The sequence below is a fragment of the Mytilus edulis genome, chromosome 5 (genome assembly GCF_963676685.1).
Source record: "Mytilus edulis chromosome 5, xbMytEdul2.2, whole genome shotgun sequence".
Lineage (NCBI taxonomy): Eukaryota > Metazoa > Mollusca > Bivalvia > Mytilida > Mytilidae > Mytilus > Mytilus edulis.
The window spans coordinates 21247610-21271148 of NC_092348.1; the positions used below are offsets into that span (position 1 = coordinate 21247610).

General features: G+C 34.0%; 2 protein-coding genes across 2 annotated transcripts in view; both read left to right on the forward strand.

The window, feature by feature from the left end:
• The first annotated feature begins 2484 nt into the window (after positions 1-2484).
• LOC139525415 (basic phospholipase A2 PA-12C-like) lies at positions 2485-11730 on the forward strand. The gene is made up of 5 exons (XM_071320737.1): positions 2485-2530; positions 8546-8602; positions 9567-9717; positions 10212-10318; positions 11380-11730. Exons 2-5 carry the CDS (start codon positions 8548-8550, stop codon positions 11556-11558), a joined length of 492 nt encoding a protein of 163 aa, XP_071176838.1. The 5' UTR covers positions 2485-2530; positions 8546-8547; the 3' UTR covers positions 11559-11730.
• A 6506-nt stretch (positions 11731-18236) lies between these two features.
• Positions 18237-23539, forward strand: part of LOC139524989 (uncharacterized) — a 36818-nt gene continuing 31515 nt past the window's right edge. The window contains exons 1-3 of the mRNA XM_071320160.1: positions 18237-18465; positions 20344-20435; positions 21908-22148. Coding sequence (XP_071176261.1) covers positions 18340-18465; positions 20344-20435; positions 21908-22148 — 459 coding nt within the window. The 5' untranslated portion in view covers positions 18237-18339. The remainder of the gene's footprint in view (positions 18466-20343; positions 20436-21907; positions 22149-23539) is intronic.

The window sequence follows — 23539 nt, forward strand, 5'->3', positions numbered from 1 at the left end:
CAAAATAACTCAATCGGAATAATCATAAGAATGGATGACAAATGCGACTATGCATGTTACCTACAGGACACAGAGGCATGATGATTGATTTATTGTGGAAGGATGAGAAGCGACACCAAAAATGAGGTCTTCTCGTTTAATAGTATAGATTTTGCGGACTTTTTCAATGCGTCTAATACCACACTAAATTATTTTAAAATAAGAATTAAGTTCATCATGCCAAGAAATTGCCTCCGTTGAAATTCTGCAAACACCCTATAGAGCAAATTACATGGATGATTAATATTGACCATTTGGTATATGGCCGTGTTCTAAGCGACACGTTATTACATGAAGGTCATAAATTAATTTCTTGAATGAAATCAAATCTTTAGCTACTAATGACTGCCGTAGGGGGCCGACCGGAATTTTTAGCGAGGATTTCTTGGCATGGAGTAACAGATAGAAAACTCAGGGTTAGAATTCATAGAATAGAAAAGGGGCAGTGGCAAATATTTCATGTCACGATATTTTGAACACAGAGAGAATTTACCGGCACCCTTTGCCAAAAAACCCCTTTCTTTTTCTTATTTGTGCCTTCGGACTTTATGTTTTGAATTGTAGTTTCACTTTCCACATTCGGTATTTATTCAAATGTAAGCTCCACGTGGTAAAAATCACGTGATGCAGGAATATAATATCTTAGAGTTTGGCTATTTCTTTCTTTTCGGGCGGGGACTCCAAGCAAACAACATGCATGTGTATAACGGCACTGTAGATTTTCGTATTAAATAAAGAAAGTTGCCGGCCGGTACATGAATAGATTGGTTAGAAAGCAAGGTTTTAATTTTAATTAGATTCGAAAGCTTAATTCGAGGGTTGAAAATAGAGAGCACAAATAAAAGGGGGGAGGTGTCCACAGGGAATGTTTGTATCTTATGAACTCAGGCTATATTTGAAAGGTTTATTTTTTTTTATTTAATTAAAAAAGACTCGGAAAAACAAATGTAGGACAAATTGTGAATGGTCTTTCTTCCTTTCTCCAAGTTATTGAAAAATTCCGAAAAATGCATCACGAATCAATCACTTTGTTAACCACTTGTAAGAAATGCAACAATGGCACTTATACCGTTATAAAGCCTTCAAGGTCATACGGTTGCCTATACGTTGTTTACAATTACTTCATTTGAACTTTGGTGGATAGTTGTCTCATTGGAAATGATACCACATCTCCTTATTTTTATATTAACAATGTATTCTAGGGTTATATTGGTTTTTATTGTCATTAAGTGTATTTATAGAATATTTTTTCTAGTAATTTAGTTACTTGAAATATTTATAACATACAAGTACAGCACCCGTGATATCGCGGGTCCGTGACTGAATTAAATTATATAACTATGCCTAAGCCTTATTTTAGTAATTTGTATTGTCATCTGATAAGTCAGGTCGATTATAAGATACACAGTTTTCTCTGCTTTCAAATCTTTCTGTTTGAACCCGTCGACCTGGAACTTATCAGTTATTGGAAATATTAATTATTTGGAAAACAAAAAGTCCTGGCTATCCAGGAATGGAGTATTTTTTAATCAACAGCATTGTCCTATATTAGTTATCTTAGAAAGTCTTGCTGATTGCTGAATAAAACTACAACAGGGAACAATTTGACAATGATTGAATTTAGTAGTGTCAGTCCTTTGATTATGACCCGTGTATATAGCAAAATCCTAAATACACCGTTTGGTGGTGCGCCTGTCAAATGCGGAACGTACAGATAAGGTAATAGCTGAATATACTATTTGTATCGGTATCGGATTCGACCCGGAACTTGTTAATTATTGGCAATATTAATTATGCTGAAAACAAAAGGGTCTGGAGTGGTGTAATTTTTAATCTACACCATTGTCCTATATTAGTTATATATAAAGTTGAATTCTTTGATTTGTCGTTTTTACCCGATGACGGCTGACAAATTGGACCTCGTAATTTTAGTATTATAGATAGAACTTGAAGTGTTTAGTTAAAGTCATGCTGCTGACACTTTGTATTAAATGATTTTTTAAAAACTTTACCGGGAATCTATTTATTAACCAATTCATCCCTAGGAAATGAAGGACTCGATGAACGGGTTATCTAACTTGTTTATTTACCGTACCACTGGCCTGTCAACACTGAGATTGTGAATTCAAACCTGTACGTAGCAGGTGCTTTCACAGGTACATATAACAGCTACCTCGTATTAAAAAAAGAAAAAAAGTTTTAAAATATTTCAATTAAATAGAAAATTAATTTCTTCGACATTCTGTTGATTCTTTCGTATTTGTAAATTGAAAAAAAAAACACGTTATATATCCGCTGGCTAGACAATTAAAATTTACATGCGTGGATTTTGATGCTCAGTATTTTGCCCCTATATCTTCCGTATTTCTATCAATGTGATAGTAATTACGATACATACCCCAAAGCCAATTACATGATATTATTTGCTAACTTCATATATGATATAGTGATGGCATAACAAAAACCACGATTTAATGATATTCCAACGAAGGTATGTACTCAGGTTGTTTTAATCAATAATACGGATTAAGTGGGTTTTTTTTTTAAATTTTGGTGGGCAGGGTGAGTCTGGAAAGGCGGTGGACGGGGTTACTAGAATTGGAAAGGGTGGACAACTTGACACATTTTGTAAACCATGCAATTTTCCAGCAAGTTTTGGTTCTGAAAAAAGAAAAATAACAAAACAAATCGAGCTCCGAGGAAATTTTTAAAACGAAAAGACCGTTAGCAAACGAAAAAACGCTTATACACATCAAACGAATGGATAACAACTTTCATACTTCACTTCTGAATTGGTTACGGTATTTTTCTTATGTAGAAAATGGTGAATTAAAAATGGTTTTACAGCTAGAACTTAACACATGATAGGCAACATTTCTTTATATTTAGCTATTGGTCAGGTAAAACAGAATACATGGTTGCCTTGATTTTATTTTCCAGACCAAAATATTGAAAAACACTTCATTCTCATAGAACACATATATCAAATTTATGAATGTGAAATTCAATACTGTGTTTTGGTTAAGAATAAGAAGTCATTCTTTTAATGTCGATATATTGCATGAAATAAAGTATACCAAAATTTGGAAACAAGGGAGGCTTATGAGTTTGCCCTACGTGCGCCGGAGCTAAGTTGCAATTTAATGAAATTTACCCTTATTGTTAAATTCATGCACAGTGTAAACATAGTGCACTGTATTGTTTATGGTGAACATTGCGCATTTTTGTTTATCAAATGGATATAGTGATCCAGGTTACCTTAACCACAAGACACATCTTAAAAGGTTCAAAGCAATAACAAATACATTTTACACTAAACAATTTGATAGTCAGAGACAGAAGAACATCTTAAATTATTTAACTGCAAAACAATAAGTGAAGTAGACAAAAATATAGATGTAAGCAAAAAATCGTCTGTTAGCTTTTCTTCATAAAACATTAGAATATGAAAAATAAGAAACTTAATCGAGCTTGAATTTATTTAAGGAATGGGCTGCAGTGCTCTGAAAATCCATCTTGTTATTGTCGCTATTTGTTTGTATTTTAGGAATGGGCTGCAGTGCTCTGAAAATCCATCTTGTTTAATATTGTCGCTATTTGTTTTATTTTAGGAATGGGCTGCAGTGCTCTGAAAATCCATCTTGTTATTGTCGCTATTTGTTTGTATTTTAGGAATGGGCTGCAGTGCTCTGAAAATCCATCTTGTTATTGTCGCTATTTGTTTGTATTTTAGGAATGGGCTGCAGTGCTCTGAAAATCCATCTTGTTATTGTCGCTATTTGTTTTATTTTAGGAATGATCTGCAGTGCTCTGAACATCCATCTTGTTATGGTCGCTATTTGTTTTATTTTAGGAATGGGCTGCAGTGCTCTGAAAATACATCTTGTTATGGTCGCTATTTGTTTTATTTTAGGAATGGGCTGCAGTGCTCTGAAAATACATCTTGTTATTGTCGCTATTTGTTTGTATTTTAAGAATGGGCTGCAGTGCTCTGAAAATCCATCTTGTTATTGTCGCTATTTGTTTGTATTTTAGGAATGGGCTGCAGTGCTCTGAAAATCCATCTTGTTATTGTCGCAATTTGTTTGTATTTTAGGAATAAGCTGCAGTGCTCTGAAAATCCATCTTGATATTGTCGCTAATTTATTTTAGGAATGGGCTGCAGTGCTCTGAAAATCCATCTTGTTATTGTCGCTAATTTATTTTAGGAATGAGCTGCAGTGCTCTGAAAATACATCTTGTTATTGTCGCTATTTGTTTGTATTTTAGGAATGGGCTGCAGTGCTCTGAAAATACATCTTGTTATTGTCGCTATTTGTTTGTTTTTTAGGAATGGGCTGCAGTGCTCTGAAAATCTATCTTGTTATTGTCGCTTATTTATTTTAGGAATGGGCTGCAGTGCTCTGAAAATCCATCTTGTTATTGTCGCTATTTGTTTGTATTTTAGGAATGGGCTGCAGTGCTCTGAAAATCCTTCTTGTTATGGTCGCTATTTGTTTGTATTTTAGGAATGGGCTGCAGTGCTCTGAAAATCCATCTTGTTATTGTCGCTAATTTATTTCGGGAATGGGCTGCAGTGCTCTGAAAATACGTCTTGTTATTGTCGCTATTTGTTTGTATTTTAGGAATGTGCTGCAGTGCTCTGAACACCCATCTTGTTATTGTCGCTATTTGTTTGTATTTTAGGAATGGGCTGCAGTGCTCTGAAAATCCATCTTGTTATTGTCGCTATTTGTTTGTATTTTAGGAATGGGCTGCAGTGCTCTGAAAATACATCTCGTTATTGTCGCTTTTTGTTTGTATTTTAGGAATGGGCTGCAGTGCTCTGAAAATCCATCTTGTTATTGTCGATATTTGTTTGTATTTTAGGAATGGGCTGTAGTGCTCTGAAAATCCATCTTGTTATTGTCGCTATTTGTTTTGGGAATGGGCAGCAGTCCTCTGAAAATCCATCTTGTTATTGTCGCTATTTGTTTGTATTTAAGAATGGGCTGCAGTGTTCTGAAAATCCATCTTGTTATTGTCGCTATTTATTTGTATTTTAGGAATGGGCTGCAGTGCTCTGAAAATCTATCTTGTTATGGTCGCTATTTGTTTGTATTTTAGGAATGGGCTGCAGTGCTCTGAAAATCCATCTTTTTATGGTCGCTATTTGTTTGTATTTTAGGAATGGGCTGCAGTGCTCTGAAAATCTATCTTGTTATGGTCGCTATTTGTTTGTATTTTAGGGATGGGCTGCAGTGCTCTGAAAATCCATCTTGTTATGGTCGCTATTTGTTTGTATTTTAGGAATGGGCTGCAGTGCTCTGAAAATCCATCTTGTTATTGTCGCTATTTATTTGTATTTTAGGAATGGGCTGCAGTGCTCTGAAAATCTATCTTGTTATTGTCGCAATTTGTTTGTTTTTTAGGAATGGGCTGCAGTGCTCTGACAATCCATCTTGTTATTGTTGCTATTTGTTTTATTTTAGGAATGGGCTGCAGTGCTCTGAAAATACATCTTGTTATTGTTGCTATTTGTTTTATTTTAGGAATGGGCTGCAGTGCTCTGAAAATTTATCTTGTTATTGTCGCAATTTGTTTGTTTTTTAGGAATGGGCTGCAGTGCTCTGAAAATCCATCTTGTTATTGTCGCTAATTTATTTTGGGAATGGGCTGCAGTGCTCTGAAATTACATCTTGTTATTGTCGCAATTTGTTTGTTTTTTAGGAATGGGCTGCAGTGCTCTGAAAATCCATCTTGTTATTGTTGCTAATTTATTTTGGGAATGGGCTGCACTGTCTGAAATTACATCTTGTTATTTTCGCTATTTGTTTGTATTTTAGGAATGGGCTGCAGTGCTCTGAAAATCCATCTTGTTATTGTCGCGAATTCTTTTTAGGAATGGGCTGCAGTGCTCTGAAAATCCATCTTGGTATTGTCGCTTAGGAATGGGCTGCATTAGGAATGGGCTGCAGTGCTCTGAAAATCCATCTTGTTATTCTCGTAATTTGTTTGTATTTTAGGGATGGGCTGCAGTGCTCTGAAAATACATCTTGTTATTGTCGATTTTTGTTTGTATTTTAGGAATGGGCTGCAGTGCTCTGAAAATCCATCTTGTTATTGTCGTAATTTGTTTGTATTTTAGGAATGGGCTGCAGTGCTCTGAAAATCCATCTTGTTATGGTCGCTATTTGTTTGTATTTTAGGAATGGGCTGCAGTGCTCTGAAATTACATCTTGTTATTGTCGCAATTTGTTTGTTTTTTAGGAATGGGCTGCAGTGCTCTGAAAATCCATCTTGTTATTGTTGCTAATTTATTTTGGGAATTCGCTGCAGTGCTCTGAAATTACATCTTGTTATTTTCGCTATTTGTTTGTATTTTAGGAATGGGCTGCAGTGCTCTGAAAATCCATCTTGTTATTGTCGCGAATTCTTTTTAGGAATGGGCTGCAGTGCTCTGAAAATCCATCTTGTTATTGTCGCTTAGGAATGGGCTGCATTAGGAATGGGCTGCAGTGCTCTGAAAATCCATCTTGTTATTCTCGTAATTTGTTTGTATTTTAGGGATGGGCTGCAGTGCTCTGAAAATACATCTTGTTATTGTCGCTATTTGAATTTATTTTAGGAATGGGCTGCAGTGCTCTGAAAATCCATCTTGTTATTGTCGCTATTTGAATTTATTTTAGGAATGGGCTGCAGTGCTCTGAACACCCATCTTGTTATTGTCGCTATTTTATTTTAGGAATGGGCTGCTGTGCTCTGAAAATCCATCTTGTAATTGTCGCTATTTTATTTTAATAATGGGCTGCTGTGCTCTGAAAATCCATCTTGTTATTGTCGCTATTTATTTTAGGAATGAGCTGCTGTGCTCTGAAAATCCATCTTGTATATAATTATTGTCGCTATTTGTTTTATTTTAGGAATGGGCTGCAGTGCTCTGAAAATCTATCTTGTTATTGTCGCTATTTATTTTTGAAATGGGCTGCTGTGCTCTGAAAATCCATCTTGTTATTGTCGCCATTTGAATTTATTTTAGGAATGGGCTGCAGTGCTCTGAAAACCCATCTTGTTATTGTCGCTATTTATTTTTGGAATGGGCTGCTGTGCTCTGAAAATCCATCTTGTTATTGTCGCTATTTTTTTTTAGGAATGGGCTGCAGTGCTCTGAAAACCCATCTTGTTATTGTCGCTATTTGTTTTATTTTAGGAATGGGTTGCAGTGCTCTGAAAATCCATCTTGTTATTGTCGCTATTTGTTTGTATTTTAGGAATGGGCTGCAGTGCTCTGAAAATCCATCTTGTTATGGTCGCTATTTGTTTGTATTTTAGGAATGGGCTGCAGTGCTCTGAAAATCCATCTTGTTATTGTCGCTATTTATTTGTATTTTAGGAATGGGCTGCAGTGCTCTGAAAATCCATCTTGTTATTGTCGCTAATTTATTTTATTTTAGGAATAGGCTGCAGTGCTCTGAAAATCCATCTTGTTATTGTCGCTATTTGTTTTATTTTAGGAATGGGCTGCAGTGCTCTGAAAATCCATCTTGTTATTGTCGCTATTTATTTTAGGAATGAGCTGTTGTGCTCTGAAAATCCATCTTGTTATTGTCGCTATTTGTTTTATTTTAGGAATGGGCTGCAGTGCTCTGAAAATCTATCTTGTTATTGTCGCCATTTGAATTTATTTTAGGAATGGGCTGCAGTGCTCTGAAAATCTATCTTGTTATTGTCGCCATTTGAATTTATTTTAGGAATGGGCTGCAGTGCTCTGAAAACCCATCTTGTTATTGTCGCTATTTATTTTTGGAATGGGCTGCAGTGCTCTGAAAATACATCTTGTTATTGTCGCTAATCTATTTTAGGAATGGGCTGCTGTGCTCTGAAAATCCATCTTGTTATTGTCGCTATTTTTTGTTAGGAATGGGCTGCAGTGCTCTGAAAACCCATCTTGTTATTGTCGCTATTTGTTTTATTTTAGGAATGGGTTGCAGTGCTCTGAAAATCCATCTTGTTATTGTCGCTATTTGTTTGTATTTTAGGAATGGGCTGCAGTGCTCTGAAAATCCATCTTGTTATGGTCGCTATTTGTTTGTATTTTAGGAATGGGCTGCAGTGCTCTGAAAATCCATCTTGTTATTGTCGCTATTTGTTTGTATTTTAGGAATGGGCTGCAGTGCTCTGAAAATCCATCTTGTTATGGTCGCTATTTGTTTGTATTTTAGGAATGGGCTGCAGTGCTCTGAAAATCCATCTTGTTATTGTCGCTATTTGTTTGTATTTTAGGAATGGGCTGCAGTGCTCTGAAAATCCATCTTGTTATTGTCGCTATTTGTTTGTATTTTAGGAATGGGCTGCAGTGCTCTGAAAATCCATCTTGTTATTGTCGCTATTTGTTTGTATTTTAGGAATGGGCTGCAGTGCTCTGAAAATCCATCTTGTTATGGTCGCTATTTGTTTGTATTTTAGGAATGGGCTGCAGTGCTCTGAAAATCCATCTTGTTATTGTCGCTATTTATTTTTATTTTAGGAATGGGCTGCTGTGCTCTGAAAATCCATCTTTTTATTGTCGCTATTTGTTTGATTAGTAAGTATACATATGTATTAAATTATATATTTTTTTTATTGAGTTTTTGTCCCTACGACATTTTTTTTTTCATTCATATTAAACAAATTTCTTGAAATTTTAATGTTATCGAAATTATGGAACCAATTTTTTTTTCAGTCATATTAAACAAGTTTCTTGAAATTTTAATGTTATCGAAATTATTGAACTAATTGAAGCATAGATGAATGTATTATAGATATAGAAATACCTTAGCAGCCCAGGTCACATACTTAATAGGGATCCCTTTATTTTAACAGCTGACCTTAAACGTAAATCTGTGAAATTAAATTACCTATTTTTAGAGAATATATTTCAAGATGGATCATACTTGTCTTTTGCTGTTTTATTATTTGCTTTTGTACTGGATATGAATCAAATAAACTAACAGCTTCCTATACCTATAAGTTATATCCATCTAAATTTTCAGTTAGTTCTAAAGTCTAGCTATTACAGCATACACTGGTAACCATAGATTGGGGAAATGTTTAACCCCGTCAGTAGACACGTTGACTTGGTATATGTGCCTGTCACAAACCAGGAGCATGTTGTCTAGTGGTTATCGTTGTTTCTTGTCTGTCATTTTTTTTTCAATCAGTCAATTAACTCGGATCAAGGTTTCTACGTTTTTCACCATCAAATCAATGTCACATAGATTATTCCTTAGTTTTGAACAATTTTGATAATTATAATTCTTTCTCTATGACTTGCTGATATCTGCCACACCTATCCACAATCCACGTATTCTTTATGTTTTGTATATATACTTTAATGGTAAAGATAGTACTATAGAAAGTAGTGGCTTTAAAAAATAATTAAGAAAGTTAGTTGTAAATAATCTTATGGGTTTGAACGAAAATTGCCAACTGAATGAAATGATGGACAATGAGAGCATTAACAAACATATGATACAGTTTAATTTTGTCATTATAAAAAAATGTTTTAGGTGTCATTTATGGTGGCAGAGTTAAGCGAAATGTTGTCGAATTTGGTGATATGGTAGGTGCACTGACTGGCAGAGACCCCTCCGACTTTTATGGATATGGACATTACTGTGGCATAGGTGGTAGTGGCGTAGTTTTAGACCCTATCGACGCGTAAGTTTTTTCTTAGATTAGTCTTCGAAATCTTACAGGACAAATAACTTTTTATTCAAATGTCTTTGCTAAATATCCTATCCTTTTCTAACTTGATGCAATGCCAATGTTCGTCCCTGTCCTGTTTAATTTTTTATCGCAGATTTAGAGTAGACTTCTGTTTTTTTATGTAATGAGTTACCAGTTGTACATTTTGTACCTGTTAATATTTTTTGTTTAAATAGAAAAGTACATGTACAAGTAAAATCAATACTATATTATCCGTTTAAATACTTTTAGCTCGATCTGAACAGTGGGACCCCAAAGTTAAAAGATTGGACAAAAAGTACAATAAGTGAAGATGGAATTCAAGATGAAACGTTGCAAAAAAGGACAATTTTTAAAGTTGCACACTAAATCTCCAATCTGACTTGCAGTAACTTTATTTTTACACCAGGCAGTATGTCAGGTTTTGTTTTAGATAGTCATTTTTATCAATTTGTTATTTTTTTCAGATGTTGCGCACAGCATGACGATTGTTACGGAGACCAGAAAAAATCACACTGTGGAATGTTTGTTCCGAAATATTCCTGGTTTATCAGCGAAATAGGAATAACGTGTAGTAAGTAGATCCATAATCATTTCTCATCGTTTTCAGAGGACGAATTAGAGTAATTTCGTACAATGACAGTTTTATTTATCATGGTCGCGTGGGCCTGAATACATAGTTTATTTAATTTAGGCCTATGTATTTATGAAAAAAGAAGTTAAGGTAATATCATAATGATCTATACACGAAGTATGAAGCATGTACAGGTGTTCCACCTTCTAAAATATAAAGTAAATTACTGAACGCCGCCGCCGTCGGATCGATATCCCTATGTCGACCATAGTTGCGACAGAAGTCGCAGGCTATACAAAAACCCATAGCCGTAGTGGATACAATGGTGGGATGGTAGCACGATCGGACACTACATTCAAAAAATATTGTTCAAAAATCGTGTCGTCATAAAAATGCATGAAATATTTGACATTTGACGTTATTTAAGCAAATCAGTTTATAAAAAAAATCATGGGGTTACATTTAACTAGATAGAAACATGGTTAAATCTGGGCTGGAGTCGATAAACACGGATTTTAAGATATTTTATTACGTTTTCCTACATGTGTTGATCTTTGTAGTTGATTATAATACGACATTTTTGTTGGATATATACAGTGACAAAGTATCTAAATACAGTCCATTGTAACACTGTTCAATAGTAACATAGACGTCACTCTACGACATGTTAGGTTTTACTACATATTAGAAAAACTTATAATATCTAAATGATGTCGAGATATATCAATGACATCATCTGTGTGTCACTGTGTGATCCTCATCTGTTGTACAACTAAAATGTCAAAATACCTTCGTGTTAAACATATCAAGTATGCCGAATCCCGACCATGGGAGGGCTTTAAATTTATAACCATTGGCCCAATCAACTTGTGAAGGTCGTTAAACACAACCATCATCAAGCATGCAAAGAAAGGAATTTCGAACTATATATGTTGTAGGATTTACATGCCTTTATTTTCTGTCTGAAAAAATAAAAAGTTTTATTTTTCTCCTCGGAATTTCTCCTAAGTTACGATAAAAGTATCTATAAAACTTATGTATTCCATCTTATTAATTTGCAGGTGACGCACCAGGCGACTTTTGCAGACGCCATCTTTGTGAATGCGATAAGAAATGCTCTCAATGCTTTGCAGAAAACCAGGAGTTTTACCAACCAACTTTAGTCAGGAGAGTCCATAGTGTTGCCAGCCGACTCTACCATTTTCTTGATCCGGTTTTTCATTTTTTTATGCTGAAGTGACTTTATAAGGATACACCAGTATACACAGATCATTATTTATTTTACAATTTCAAATACATTGCATATGTTGGCACTAAATTTGCTTTCTTGGTAAAAGCTAAGTATCTGTAAAAATATGTAGATGTTAATGTTTAAAATATTTATTAGGGAGCAATAAATTTCCTTCAAGTTATGGTTTCTTTTTTACTTTTTCAGAACAAATTATTTAGTTTTTCCACGAGATCAATCAGATATTTTTTTTTCAAAATTTAACACTATAAGGTAATGGGGGATTTGCATTCAGAATTATTTTTTTGTCATTAATGAGGAGGACAGAGGTAAGGGAGACAGGGAGAAAGGGGGTAGGAGAAAGGAGAAAGGGGGTGGGAGAAAGGAGAAAGGGGGTAGGAGAAAGGAGAGGAAGGCTGGGAGAAAGGAGAAAAAGTTGGAGAAAAAAATAAAATATGAAAAAATAAAATATCTCTCTTTTTTCCGGTAAATTAAAAAAAATAAAATAAGGAGAAGAGGGGTAGGAGAAAGGAGAAGATGGGTGGAAGAAGGGAGAAGGGTATCCCCCTGTCCTCCCCCTCATTAATTTTGCTTGAACAGAATATTTTTTTCTTCATCAAATTGGGATCAGAATTTAAGACTAATTATAATGACACATGTCCCGCAAGCAAAGTAAATTCTATGAAATAAGAAGTGGTACAATTGTACATGATTTATCCAAGAGACCAAATGAAATGACGTAGATGTAATACAGCCGTATGACCTTGTACAAGATTGCCTTCTCTTGATACTTCATCCGGGTTTTAATTAACATGTGGTTTTAAGGGCATATGATACAGTTTTGAGGGGCCTGATGGGTTATTTTCGTTCTTCATGATCGGTGAACTTTCGCTATCGTGATCCGTTTTTCTACAGATTTTTATTTTTATTTTCGTGATCGGTGATCATGGAAATTTATTTTCTGTGAATCGTGATTGACAAAAAAATCAACTGGTGAATCGTGATGAGGCCCCTCAGTTTTTATCCCATAATAAAAATCTGATGAAAATTTGCAATTAGGGATAAAAACAAATATGTAATAAAAAAATATACCTTCATGTGCTACTTTTTGAGAAGAATGAATTCGAAATTTCAGATTTTTGCGCAAAAATTAATATGTGGACGTATTTTTCCTTTCGACAGAAATGCATATATTTTTTGGTTTTAAAAGAAAAACACAAGCTGGTTTTTTTTAAATCATTTGTTATTTCTCTTTTATATAAGCATCATATAAATTTAGGAAACATTTTGCTTAGAAATAACTCAAATTTCACAAATGAATGTAGAAAAAACGTCATTTTTTTGTTGTATATTTATAAAAAAAAAAGCACTATAATTGACTTTTTAATGAAAGGTGGTACCGTACACATAGTTTTCCTACGTAATCAAACCGAATGTCATTTTAAAAAATAGGGTCCATGAACTCGTGTTTAGGTTAAAACAATTTGAAGGATAACAATCAGTCGAAAAATGTATTTTTTCCCGATATATATCCCAGTTTGACGTCGCGAAATTTACATTTTACGTTAGCAACTTCATTACCTCCCCTGTAACTGTATCGTATGGTAAGAGCTTCATATCTGTAAAAATATTTATTACTGTATAGTGTTGATTTTTTTTGTGGTGTTTAATAGTTTTAACATTGTTTTTTTACTTAAAATGAAAAGTTCACGGAAAGATTTGGTGAAACGTTTTCGTAACTTTACACACTGGTGAAACATTCTCCGACGGAGTACTGGTCTGTTATCAAGGAGTTTGTGCTTTGTAAATGTCCACGAAGTTCTTGAGAAGATAATAGTTATCAAGGATATATAATTTTATACGCCAGACGCGCGTCGTCTACATACGACTCATCAGTGACGCTCAGATCAAAATAGTTATAACGCCAAACAAGTACAAAGTTGAAGATCATTGATGACCCAAAATTCCAAAATGTTGTGCCAAATACGGCTAAGGTAATATATGCCTGGGATAAGAAAATCCTTAGTTTAACTTTTTTATTCAGTTCACCTGTATAAAAGACCAATTATAATGAAACATGATGACAAAATTGCTCTACCCATACAATTTATTATGTTCTATTTTTATTTGCTTTGCAATTAAATGATTAGTAGTACATATGATATATGGATATTCTTATACTATAGTATGCTGATATCCTGTTCTGTCATGATCGTGGTTATAATATAGATGAAAAGTAATATTCCAATGACTAAAATTGAGAATGGAAATCAGGAATTTGTCAAAGAGACACCAACTCGACCAAAGAGCAGTGATAATGGATGTCATACATAACCCAAAATAAGATAAAAAAAATCATACAAGACTAACAATGTCCAGAGGCTCCTGACTAAGGACAAGCGTAAAAATGCAAAAAAAAAACCAACCTGTAAAAGTTCAGTTTGGTGTTCTTCGATATCCACATCAAATCCCATTTTGTACCTTTTCGGGTTTTTTTTTTTATTCGGGAGCTATTACTAAGTAGTCTTTTGTAGAGCTGGTATACGGAATTGTAAGCCTGGTATCTTTGATGAGTTGTTTTATCTCTACTTACTACATCATTGTACAACACAGAAGGCTAGTTATAGTCTTAATTTTCTTCCCATTTCAAAAATCTTCTTAAAATGATAATGCAAATATTTCTGAGGTTCAATTTTTTATAAATAAATTAAATTAATAAAGAAGCAATATATATGGGAAGATGTGGTATTAGTGCAAATGAGAACTCTCCATCCAAATAACAATTTATAAAAGTAAACCATCACATAAGTCAATGTACAGTCTTCAACACGAAGCCTTGGCTCACACCAAACAACAAGCTATCATGACTATTATACTCAAAAACAAAAGTGAAAAAGACCAATTTGGAAATTTTTCTTGCTACACATCCAATATCTTTATGTAAGATTTATAAAGTATTGCATAATAGAATCATACAAAATTTTGACTGAATGTGTGACTTTGATTCCGGTTCTGATTTTGCAAAAAAAACCTTTGTAATCAAATTTCAAACTATTTGAATTGGTACGTCTTAAAATAATTTGTAATTAACTAACGGACGAAACTTTATCCTTATAATATAACATCAAGAACATTTGTCATATCAAGCAATCCCAAATGTTTAATATTTAGCGTGTTACAGAATCACGTAAATGATTATTAATCTCAAATTCAAATTAAAGAAAAGGCAAATATATAAATGAATATCAAAACAAATAGTGATCACAAGAAAACATATGAAATATGAATTTGTAAACGACAGCATTTCATAATTATAAATGAAATGTAAGGTTTACCATCTGACTGTGATATTTAATGCTAGCTAAGCGGAAAGAAGTGGGATGAAAAAGAGAAACAACGGAGTGTCTTTCTGGAATTCCAACATTTAATAATTTTGACTGACCAATTAGAAATAAGACAGACAGTACTCGTTCCTGGTATCGAGTTGCGTCATACGATAATTATAGGGAAAGTTGCGGGAAAAAAGTCATTTCTTTTACGGACGTCTTTATTATTTGGTTGATCGTGATAACATATCCGGGTCAAAGATTACCTTTGATATATGTTCAGTTGATTTACTTTCCCGGATCTGTTGGCTTTATCAAATTAATGACAAATGTCCCGGAGAAAAAAAATGCATTTGAAATTTAGAAAATATACTCGTAGTGTCATTCGACAGCAACAACTATCACTGTAAAGTTAGAAAAGACAGATTTTATTTATACATGTGTATTTCAATAATGCTAAACGAACGCAGTTGATATTTTCACTACTAGACAGAACGTGCCTTTCTAGAATCTAAATGTTCCCAATGCTCTGCAACTTCGTACTTTATTTTGCTTTTTATTCGAGCACTTATTATTCTTTTTAGACGAAACGATCGTGACTGCCGTACGGCTTTCAACAATGACAAAAATTCCATATAGCGTTATAGTTGACTATAAAAGACACCGACATGAAAAGTTGAGAAAACTAACGGCTTAATTTGTAACAAAAAATATTACGAAAAACAAATATAAAAGACATGAACCAACGAAAAACCACTGAACTACGTACATGTTTACAGGCTCATGACATGGGACATGCTCATTAAGAATGTTGCGGGATTAAACATGTTTGAAGGCGTCAACCCTCCCCTAACATGGGACAGTGATGTAACGGCACAACATAAAAACGGAATATAAAAATCAGTTGAAAAAGACTTCACTCATACGATCGATACAAAGCCAAAAACAGAAAACAAAAACACAGACCGGACGTGGCAAGGCATGTATATTTAAAAAAAAGAAAAGATGTGGTATGATTGCCAATGAGACAATTCTTCACAAGAGACCAAATGACACATCATCCCTCACAAGAACAAAGACACAAAGTACACACTGATCTGAGAGTACTCGCAGTTACTAACAGCTAGTTCAAAGCCAATAAGTACTGTTAAATAAATATGTTTCTAGTAAGAAAAAAATATCTATACATGCACATCCAAGATCTAATAGATTTAATGTAAAGACGTCATTAAAAATCATTTTATTTATAGGATTGATAAGTTTACCCGGATCGTATCTAAATTTCTAGGCTCGGTAAACAATATCACCATAAAATCGGATGTGCAATTCCGTTTGAAACAATACGTACAACCAAACTTTCAAACAAAATCTGTGTATCTATTGAAGAATTTAGTAAATACCTTAAGTAATTTGTGGTATCGAAATTCATGATTTACCAATACTATATAGATTAAACTTATTGAAATACAAAACGTCACTAAAGATAAAGGCACAGCGAACAAGTTGGGATATGTATATTAAAACCGGACGATGGTGCCAAAAGAAATATATGATCGTCCAAAAAAAAATGTAATTGAAGCATGACTGGAGCGCCCCCCCTTTTTTAGGTCAGTCAGCAGGCCTCACCTTAGGAAAAGTTCTGGATCCGCCACTGAGTGTCTATAATTCAGTTCGACAGCTACATACATATTAAGCATTGACTTTTTTTTTTTTAACTAAACCAAAACACTACAATACTTAAAAATTCATCATCCAAATGGGTTTTTTTTTAAAACCATGCAATTTCATCAAACATTAAATAATAGTTCCTACATATAATTTAAAGAAATATTTGGAAAGTACATGAAAAGAACAAGTTTCCCGTCTGACATTTAGCATTGCACAATATTCAGTTTTCCTTTTTGGTTACTTTTTCAACGTGGCAAACTTGTGCGCTTTTTATTTTCATGACGATAATAACATCTGGGAATTTATTCTGAAATATAGAAAAAACAAACCACACACACAAATAGAAAAAATATGAACGACGATTCAGACGAACAATTTATGTGTTTGGTATGGCCTATAAAGTTTTCCTATTGTTATTTAAAAAATATTCTAAAATTCTAGGGAATTTGGTGTTCTTTACTAATGAATTGATTAAATATTCTGATTTATATATTTAATTGACATAATCCGATTCTATTGTTTAAGTTTTTTATTATTCAAATTTCATTAATTTCTTCGTTGTATTTAATATCTTTGCAGTACGAAAGTTGAATTGATTAAGTCATTCTCAATGTCCAAATCATGTGGTATGCACTGAAACACTGCATGGTTTCCACCTTATCAAATGGATGTCTGATTTGTTACCGTCGAAGGCAATAACTGCCTGTAACAAATGCCTAAATGATTGTCAGAAAGGTTTTGTGTGGCATGTTTTGAGTTATGTTTTGCAGCTTCTGATTTTATCATTGCCCACTCATTTCGACTTGTATTTTGTCATTGCCCACTCATTTCAACTTGTGTTTTATCATTGCCCACTCATTTCAACTTGTGTTTTGTCAATTAAGCGGTTGAAACATTTGGGCTTTAAATGTTTTCTGTAGTCGATTCTTTGGTATTTCGGTTAATGGGATTTTGGCATGAAGCCGTATGACATGGTATTCTTCAATTTGTTTAGCATTTTACGTTGCGGTCGTATTATCATGTCTTGCAAATGACGTTGCATTATCAATTTTTACTTACGTGGCGTTTTCACTATATATATATTAAGTACAGAGTTTCGCTATAAGAAATTTGTGAGAATTCAATAATCCGGTATGTTCAACAACCAGAGGTACGTCAGATTTTGATTTTTCTTAAATAGAAAGAAGGATGGTAAGCATCATAATTATATAGTAAATGTATGAGGACCAATCATTATTTGGTTAAAAAAAATCAACAAAATGAGTGTTGCATTTTTAAAGTCCCTCGGTATAATTATGTTTGATTTACGTACAATGTAATAAAATATTTTAGCCTTGTATTGTTTAGATATTCTTGTCTGTTTAATTTACACCTGTAGACACCAGGAAGTAATTAATCTGATTCCATGTCGTAGCTAATAGTTTTTATTTCCCTGTAAGACCTCCAATATTTTGTCCGTCCGTCATGATATGAAAGGGAGGGGGCCTCATATAATTATATATGATCGTATATAGCTAGAAGAAAAATCGTGTATAGTTATTACATAATGATATGTTACAATAAACCTGTAAAAAAGTACATTATTTGTTTTTAAATGGAATTACAAGTGCTACTTACTATTTAATTATGTCCAAATGATTTTCGTCACATAGATAAAATCACAGGGCCTTAACGAATCAAATAGAGCGTAACAAACAGAATAGGCTATATATTTTTTCAAGTTTACCTACCGAAACCGGATTTCAGATTCAACAGTCATTTTCCTTTTGCACGACTGGACCGGTACACTGATCTCCAAGATGTCGGACAGTCTACTTAGTTTTGACAATCCTGTATTTGCCAACTTTGCCTATTACTCCGGTATTGTAATATGTAAAACAATGTTAATGAGTGGACTTACAGCTATAAATAGATTTCGTTACACGGTAAGAGAAATTTTGTTATACAAAGTTCAGGAGATTTTGGTAATGGTATAAACTATATAGCTATATTCACAAGTGGGAGACCAAACACGAAAGGCATAGATGTAAAAAAAAAAACAAAAAAAAAACTATTTCATGCATAAATCATGTATTTCATTTTGTCAATAATGGTTTATTTGTAAAAGAATGAGACAAAACATAAATAAAGAAGCTTTTTTATGCATCCTGGCATAAAAATGAGGATGGTAAGTTAAGAAAAAAATCAAAATATGTTAATACATATAAAAAAAGAAGATGTGGTATGTTTGCCAATGAGACAACTCTCCACAAGAGACAAAAAAATGACACAGAAATTAACAACTATAAGTCACCTAGTCCGAGATTACTCTGACGTCTAACGGCTGTTTTGCCAGACAAGCTGGGGCCGTGGGACGTCAGAGCTCGTCCCATATCAAAAAGTGGATATTTGCCCACCCAAAATAGATGCGCTGCTTCGTCGCTTCTGGTGCCGACTGACGGCCTTGGAATTATATAAATCGGGCATCAATCTGTTCATTTTTCATTTATCTTTTCATTTATGTAAGTTTCACCTACCTGCCAACCTTTATTTTTCCATATTTTAACAGTTTTCACAGAGACCCATCGATTTCTGCATTTTGCCTTTCATTTTCAAAGATTATCACGTGACCACGAGAAAACAGTGATGATTTATGCAAATGACCATAATGTAACACCTCGTTCATTTACGATGCAAGTTTTCTAAATGTCCGAGAGCTTCCGATTGTTCTCGTGGTCGGAACTAAATGCTTAATACCGATCTCCTGTAAAGGAGGTGAAAAATCGTGGTTGGCTACTAAATGTTAAACATCGAAAATTTGCATATTTGAGTCTCGAGGCCACGAAATCTCTCGTAACTTGACGTCCATTTGAAAGTGAAAGTCAAAATGCAGAAATCGATGGGTCTCTGTGAAAACTGTTAAAATATGGAAAAATAAAAGTTGGCAGGTAGGTGAAACTTACATAAATGAAAAGATAAATGAAAAATGAACAGATTGATGCCCGATTTATATAATTCCAAGGCCGTCAGTCGGCACCAGAAGCGACGAAGCAGCGCATCTATTTTGGGTGGGCAAATATCCACTTTTTTATATGGGACGAGCTCTGACGTCCAACGGCCCCAGCTTGTCTGGCAAAACAGCCGTTGGACGTCAGAGTAATCTCGGACTATAAGTCACCATACGGCCTTCAACAATGAGCAAACCCCATACTGCATAGTCAGCTTACAAAAGGCTCCGAAATGACATAGACTATTACAATATATGAACATGTTCAAGCATTAGACTGATCGCAAATGACTTGACAGTATATAACCAATCCGTAACCATAAAATGTAGGCATGCACCACTTGGGAACGCAGAGAGAAAGGCAACAGCTTGATTATTTTGTTGTGACGTGTGATTCTCAATTACATTATGCACTTTCATTTAACGAAAGTGGCATAGGCACTTACCCATGATAATTGTACAACACTTACTAGACGACAGTGTGTGAAAGGCAAGCTAAACCCGAACCTATTACACTATGCACATCGACATTTCCGTACTTTGAACTGAAGCTGGATCTGAAATTGACCGACACATCAATAAACGTTTTTAATTTTTTTTCTAAATATTTTCGAATTAAGCTTTTGTACAGATTTTTTAATTGATTAGCCTGATTAGTAATTGATTGAACGTCCAGTGGCGAATTTTTCACGATTTTAAATTTTAAAAAATAGACATGAACCCTGCCTGTACCGTGTTTCAGTTTTTGTATTTTTGTGGTTTAATTCAGTACAATCTAATAATGAAATATATTAATTTTTTTTATATTATTTTAAAGGCATTTGTAAATCCAGAAGATTTTATTAATTCCAAGAAACCATTAGAAGAAAGAAAAGCGCCAATTAATTCTACTGTTGAGCGCATTAGAAGGTTGGTTCACACTATTTAAATACAAGGTCGTCATTTGGTTTGTTTACATGATTTGCTATTTTACAACTTAATCCGATGGCTGTCAAAAGTGCGAAACTTCCACTGAACTTCAGAAGCAATTGTCGCTATTTTATAAAGTTTAGCCGATTATAATAACATAAGATTGGGCAGTCTTCTCCTAGCTTTCAATCTGTAAACTAAATAAATTTCTGTATATTCTTTACGGTCTTGCGTTTAAAGCAGCCACAATGTCAATTATAGACCAACAGACTTTAATTTAACCCGTACCGAAATTAACGGAGTTATACCGAAATTCACGGGGTTATTTATAACTGCATTGATTACTCTGGAAGTTCTGTTTTTCATCTCGATGACACTTCTATGGTTTGTACATGTAATATGTACGAGCTGTACAATTATGAATACAAAGCTCAAAAACACAACCTTGTTATCATGCTCATAATTTAAAACCTACAATCAACGATGAAAATTAAAAAAAAAACAATCGACGTTGGTCATTCATATATAACAATACCTCACACTAACCACCAATTCTCAATAGATAAAAATCTCGATAATTATACAAGCATATATGACAAAAAGACTTTTTAAAGCCTTCTTGCAATAATGATATTCGAACAAACGTGTAAAGCAAAACATAAAGCACCAGTCAGTGGAATATAATTTCGGACAAACACTATGTTTTTTTGTGATTTTTGTATCTATGAAAAGCCTGGGGTTGCTCTCAGAGTTTGGAGTATTATAAGCCGTGCTATGAATCTTGTATGTACCATTTAATCATGGTCGTTGGTGGGCGGGTTGCCAACATAAGCCGATTAACAGTTCTCTGTAGTAATAAAGAATATCTTTTATAACTAGTCCCCGAGGGTATCACCAGCCCAGTAGCCAGTACTTCGGTACTGGCATGAAAATACGGATTTTTTGTGTTATTTAAATTTGGTGTTACAAAATATTCGAAATTATTATAAATTCAGGAATGTATCTCCCTCATGCAAAGCTCTGATTCCTTTCACGAATTTGACTATACTTTTTGGACCTTTTGGATTATAGCTCTTCATCTTTTATATAAGCTTTGGATTTCAAATATTTTCGCCACGAGCATCACTGAAGAGACATATTTTGTCGAAATGCGCATCTGGTGCAACAAAATTGGTACCGTTGATTTTATTTTTTATTATAACCCTGCGTTTTGATGATCTGACAACGGAGTTAATTTGTTCGTTTGTTCGTTCGACTGACTGTCGGATCGGCCTCCTATACATGTAAAAGGCTATTTCACTTTAGTATCCGCTAATGCTCTTCATAAACCGCCGCTTGATAATGTATGACATATGTTTCCATCTTGATTTGATTTCTTAATTAGTTCTGTTTAGAATTTTAATTCTCTTTCAATTATTATATAAAGCTGATATGTAATGAAAAGTACATTATACAATCTATGTCTTTTTCAGATGCCATCTTAATGACCTTGAGAACGTCATTCCCTTCGTCTTGATTGGATTTTTATACGTTTGCACAAAACCAAACCCGGGAACAGCTTTGTTACATTTCCGTACTTTCGCAGCTTTCAGAATTTTCCACATGTTTGCGTACCTGATACCTTTGCCACAGCCCTCAAGAGCACTTGGTTTCTTAGTCGGTGCAGTTGTTACAGGTTCCATGGCTGTATCTGTACTGAAAGCTGGATCATTTTAATTTTACAATATTTATAGAATTGAACATTTTTAATATACAAACTTTGAAGATATCAGCATTACGTGAGGAAACACAAGTCCGTTATAAGTCCAAATTTGGATTGTATTATTGGATGGTTGTTTTCTAGACACATAACTCAGAGTTATTAAATAGGATATTAATACGTTTATTATTATTTGTTCATTGACGAGGCGTTCAGGACTTAATGAATTAGTCATCCAAGCTCCTAGACATATATTGTTATATGAAAATCTAAAAGTACACCTCTTACGAGTCTGCTTTAAAGTCCAACTTATCACACATTCTTTCTGATGAAAACAAGATGATATTCTCTAATGAGTTTCTACAAAAATTCTTTGATTTGATTTGTGCGGCATCGTTTTTTTCTTAATATATATTTCCTATCTCAATGTAACAAAAATATTTTTAATTTTTAACCAATCTGATTAAAATATAGATTTGGGATTTCGTTAAACTCAACACGAGTATGGAGTATATCGAAACGAAACAATTAGATTGATATATAAGCTTAAAGGAAATACATGACGTATGCGATGGCCTATTTAACACATCAACTGTTCTATATATTGTCATTACTATGTTATTATTTTAGTTTACATAAAGCATTAAATATTTTCTAGTATGAGAATTTTAATTTTAAACAACGTTTTTCCCTTCACGCAGTGTAGTGTCCTTTTATACAAGCTTCGCTCCACTATTTCCATGTGCCTGTCCCATGTCAGTAGCCTGTATTCCTACATTCTAGAGCTTGCATTTAGAGATCATGACTCCATTGAAAGAGGGTTACTGCTGACAAGGCAGCTCCCGTATTAAAACAAGATTTCCAAGTGGTACGGTTGACATTATTCTTTCGAAAATTGCACGGACGCCATCATAAGTTGGTAGACCGTTATGGATTATCTGTTTCAAAGATGACGACGGATATGTTCCAAATTACAATTGTGTTACTGTAATGCCTTCGTTTGACCTACCGACTTATCACTGGATTGGTACTGAATGAGCATCAGGATATGTTTACCCTTCCGGGGGACCTAATACCCTCCCAGTTTTGGATGGGGTTCATGTTGTTAAGTCTTTTCTATATGTCATCTTGTCTTTTTAATTTTTTTTATCGTGTAGTATTTTAGTTATTTTTCGACTTATGAGTTTGAATATCGTTTTGGTGTCTTTTGCCTTCCTTTTATATATTACTTGCACATGTATACACGGCCGACACTCGGCTAACCGAGAGATAGGTCGGTTAATCTATATTGAGTATGCGGCTATATCGGCGGTTGGTCTGTTAATCGGGTTGGTTATACGTCTGTTAAGAGTAAAACGCACAATTTTAATATTAAAATCTATTTAATATACAGATTTTAGGTACA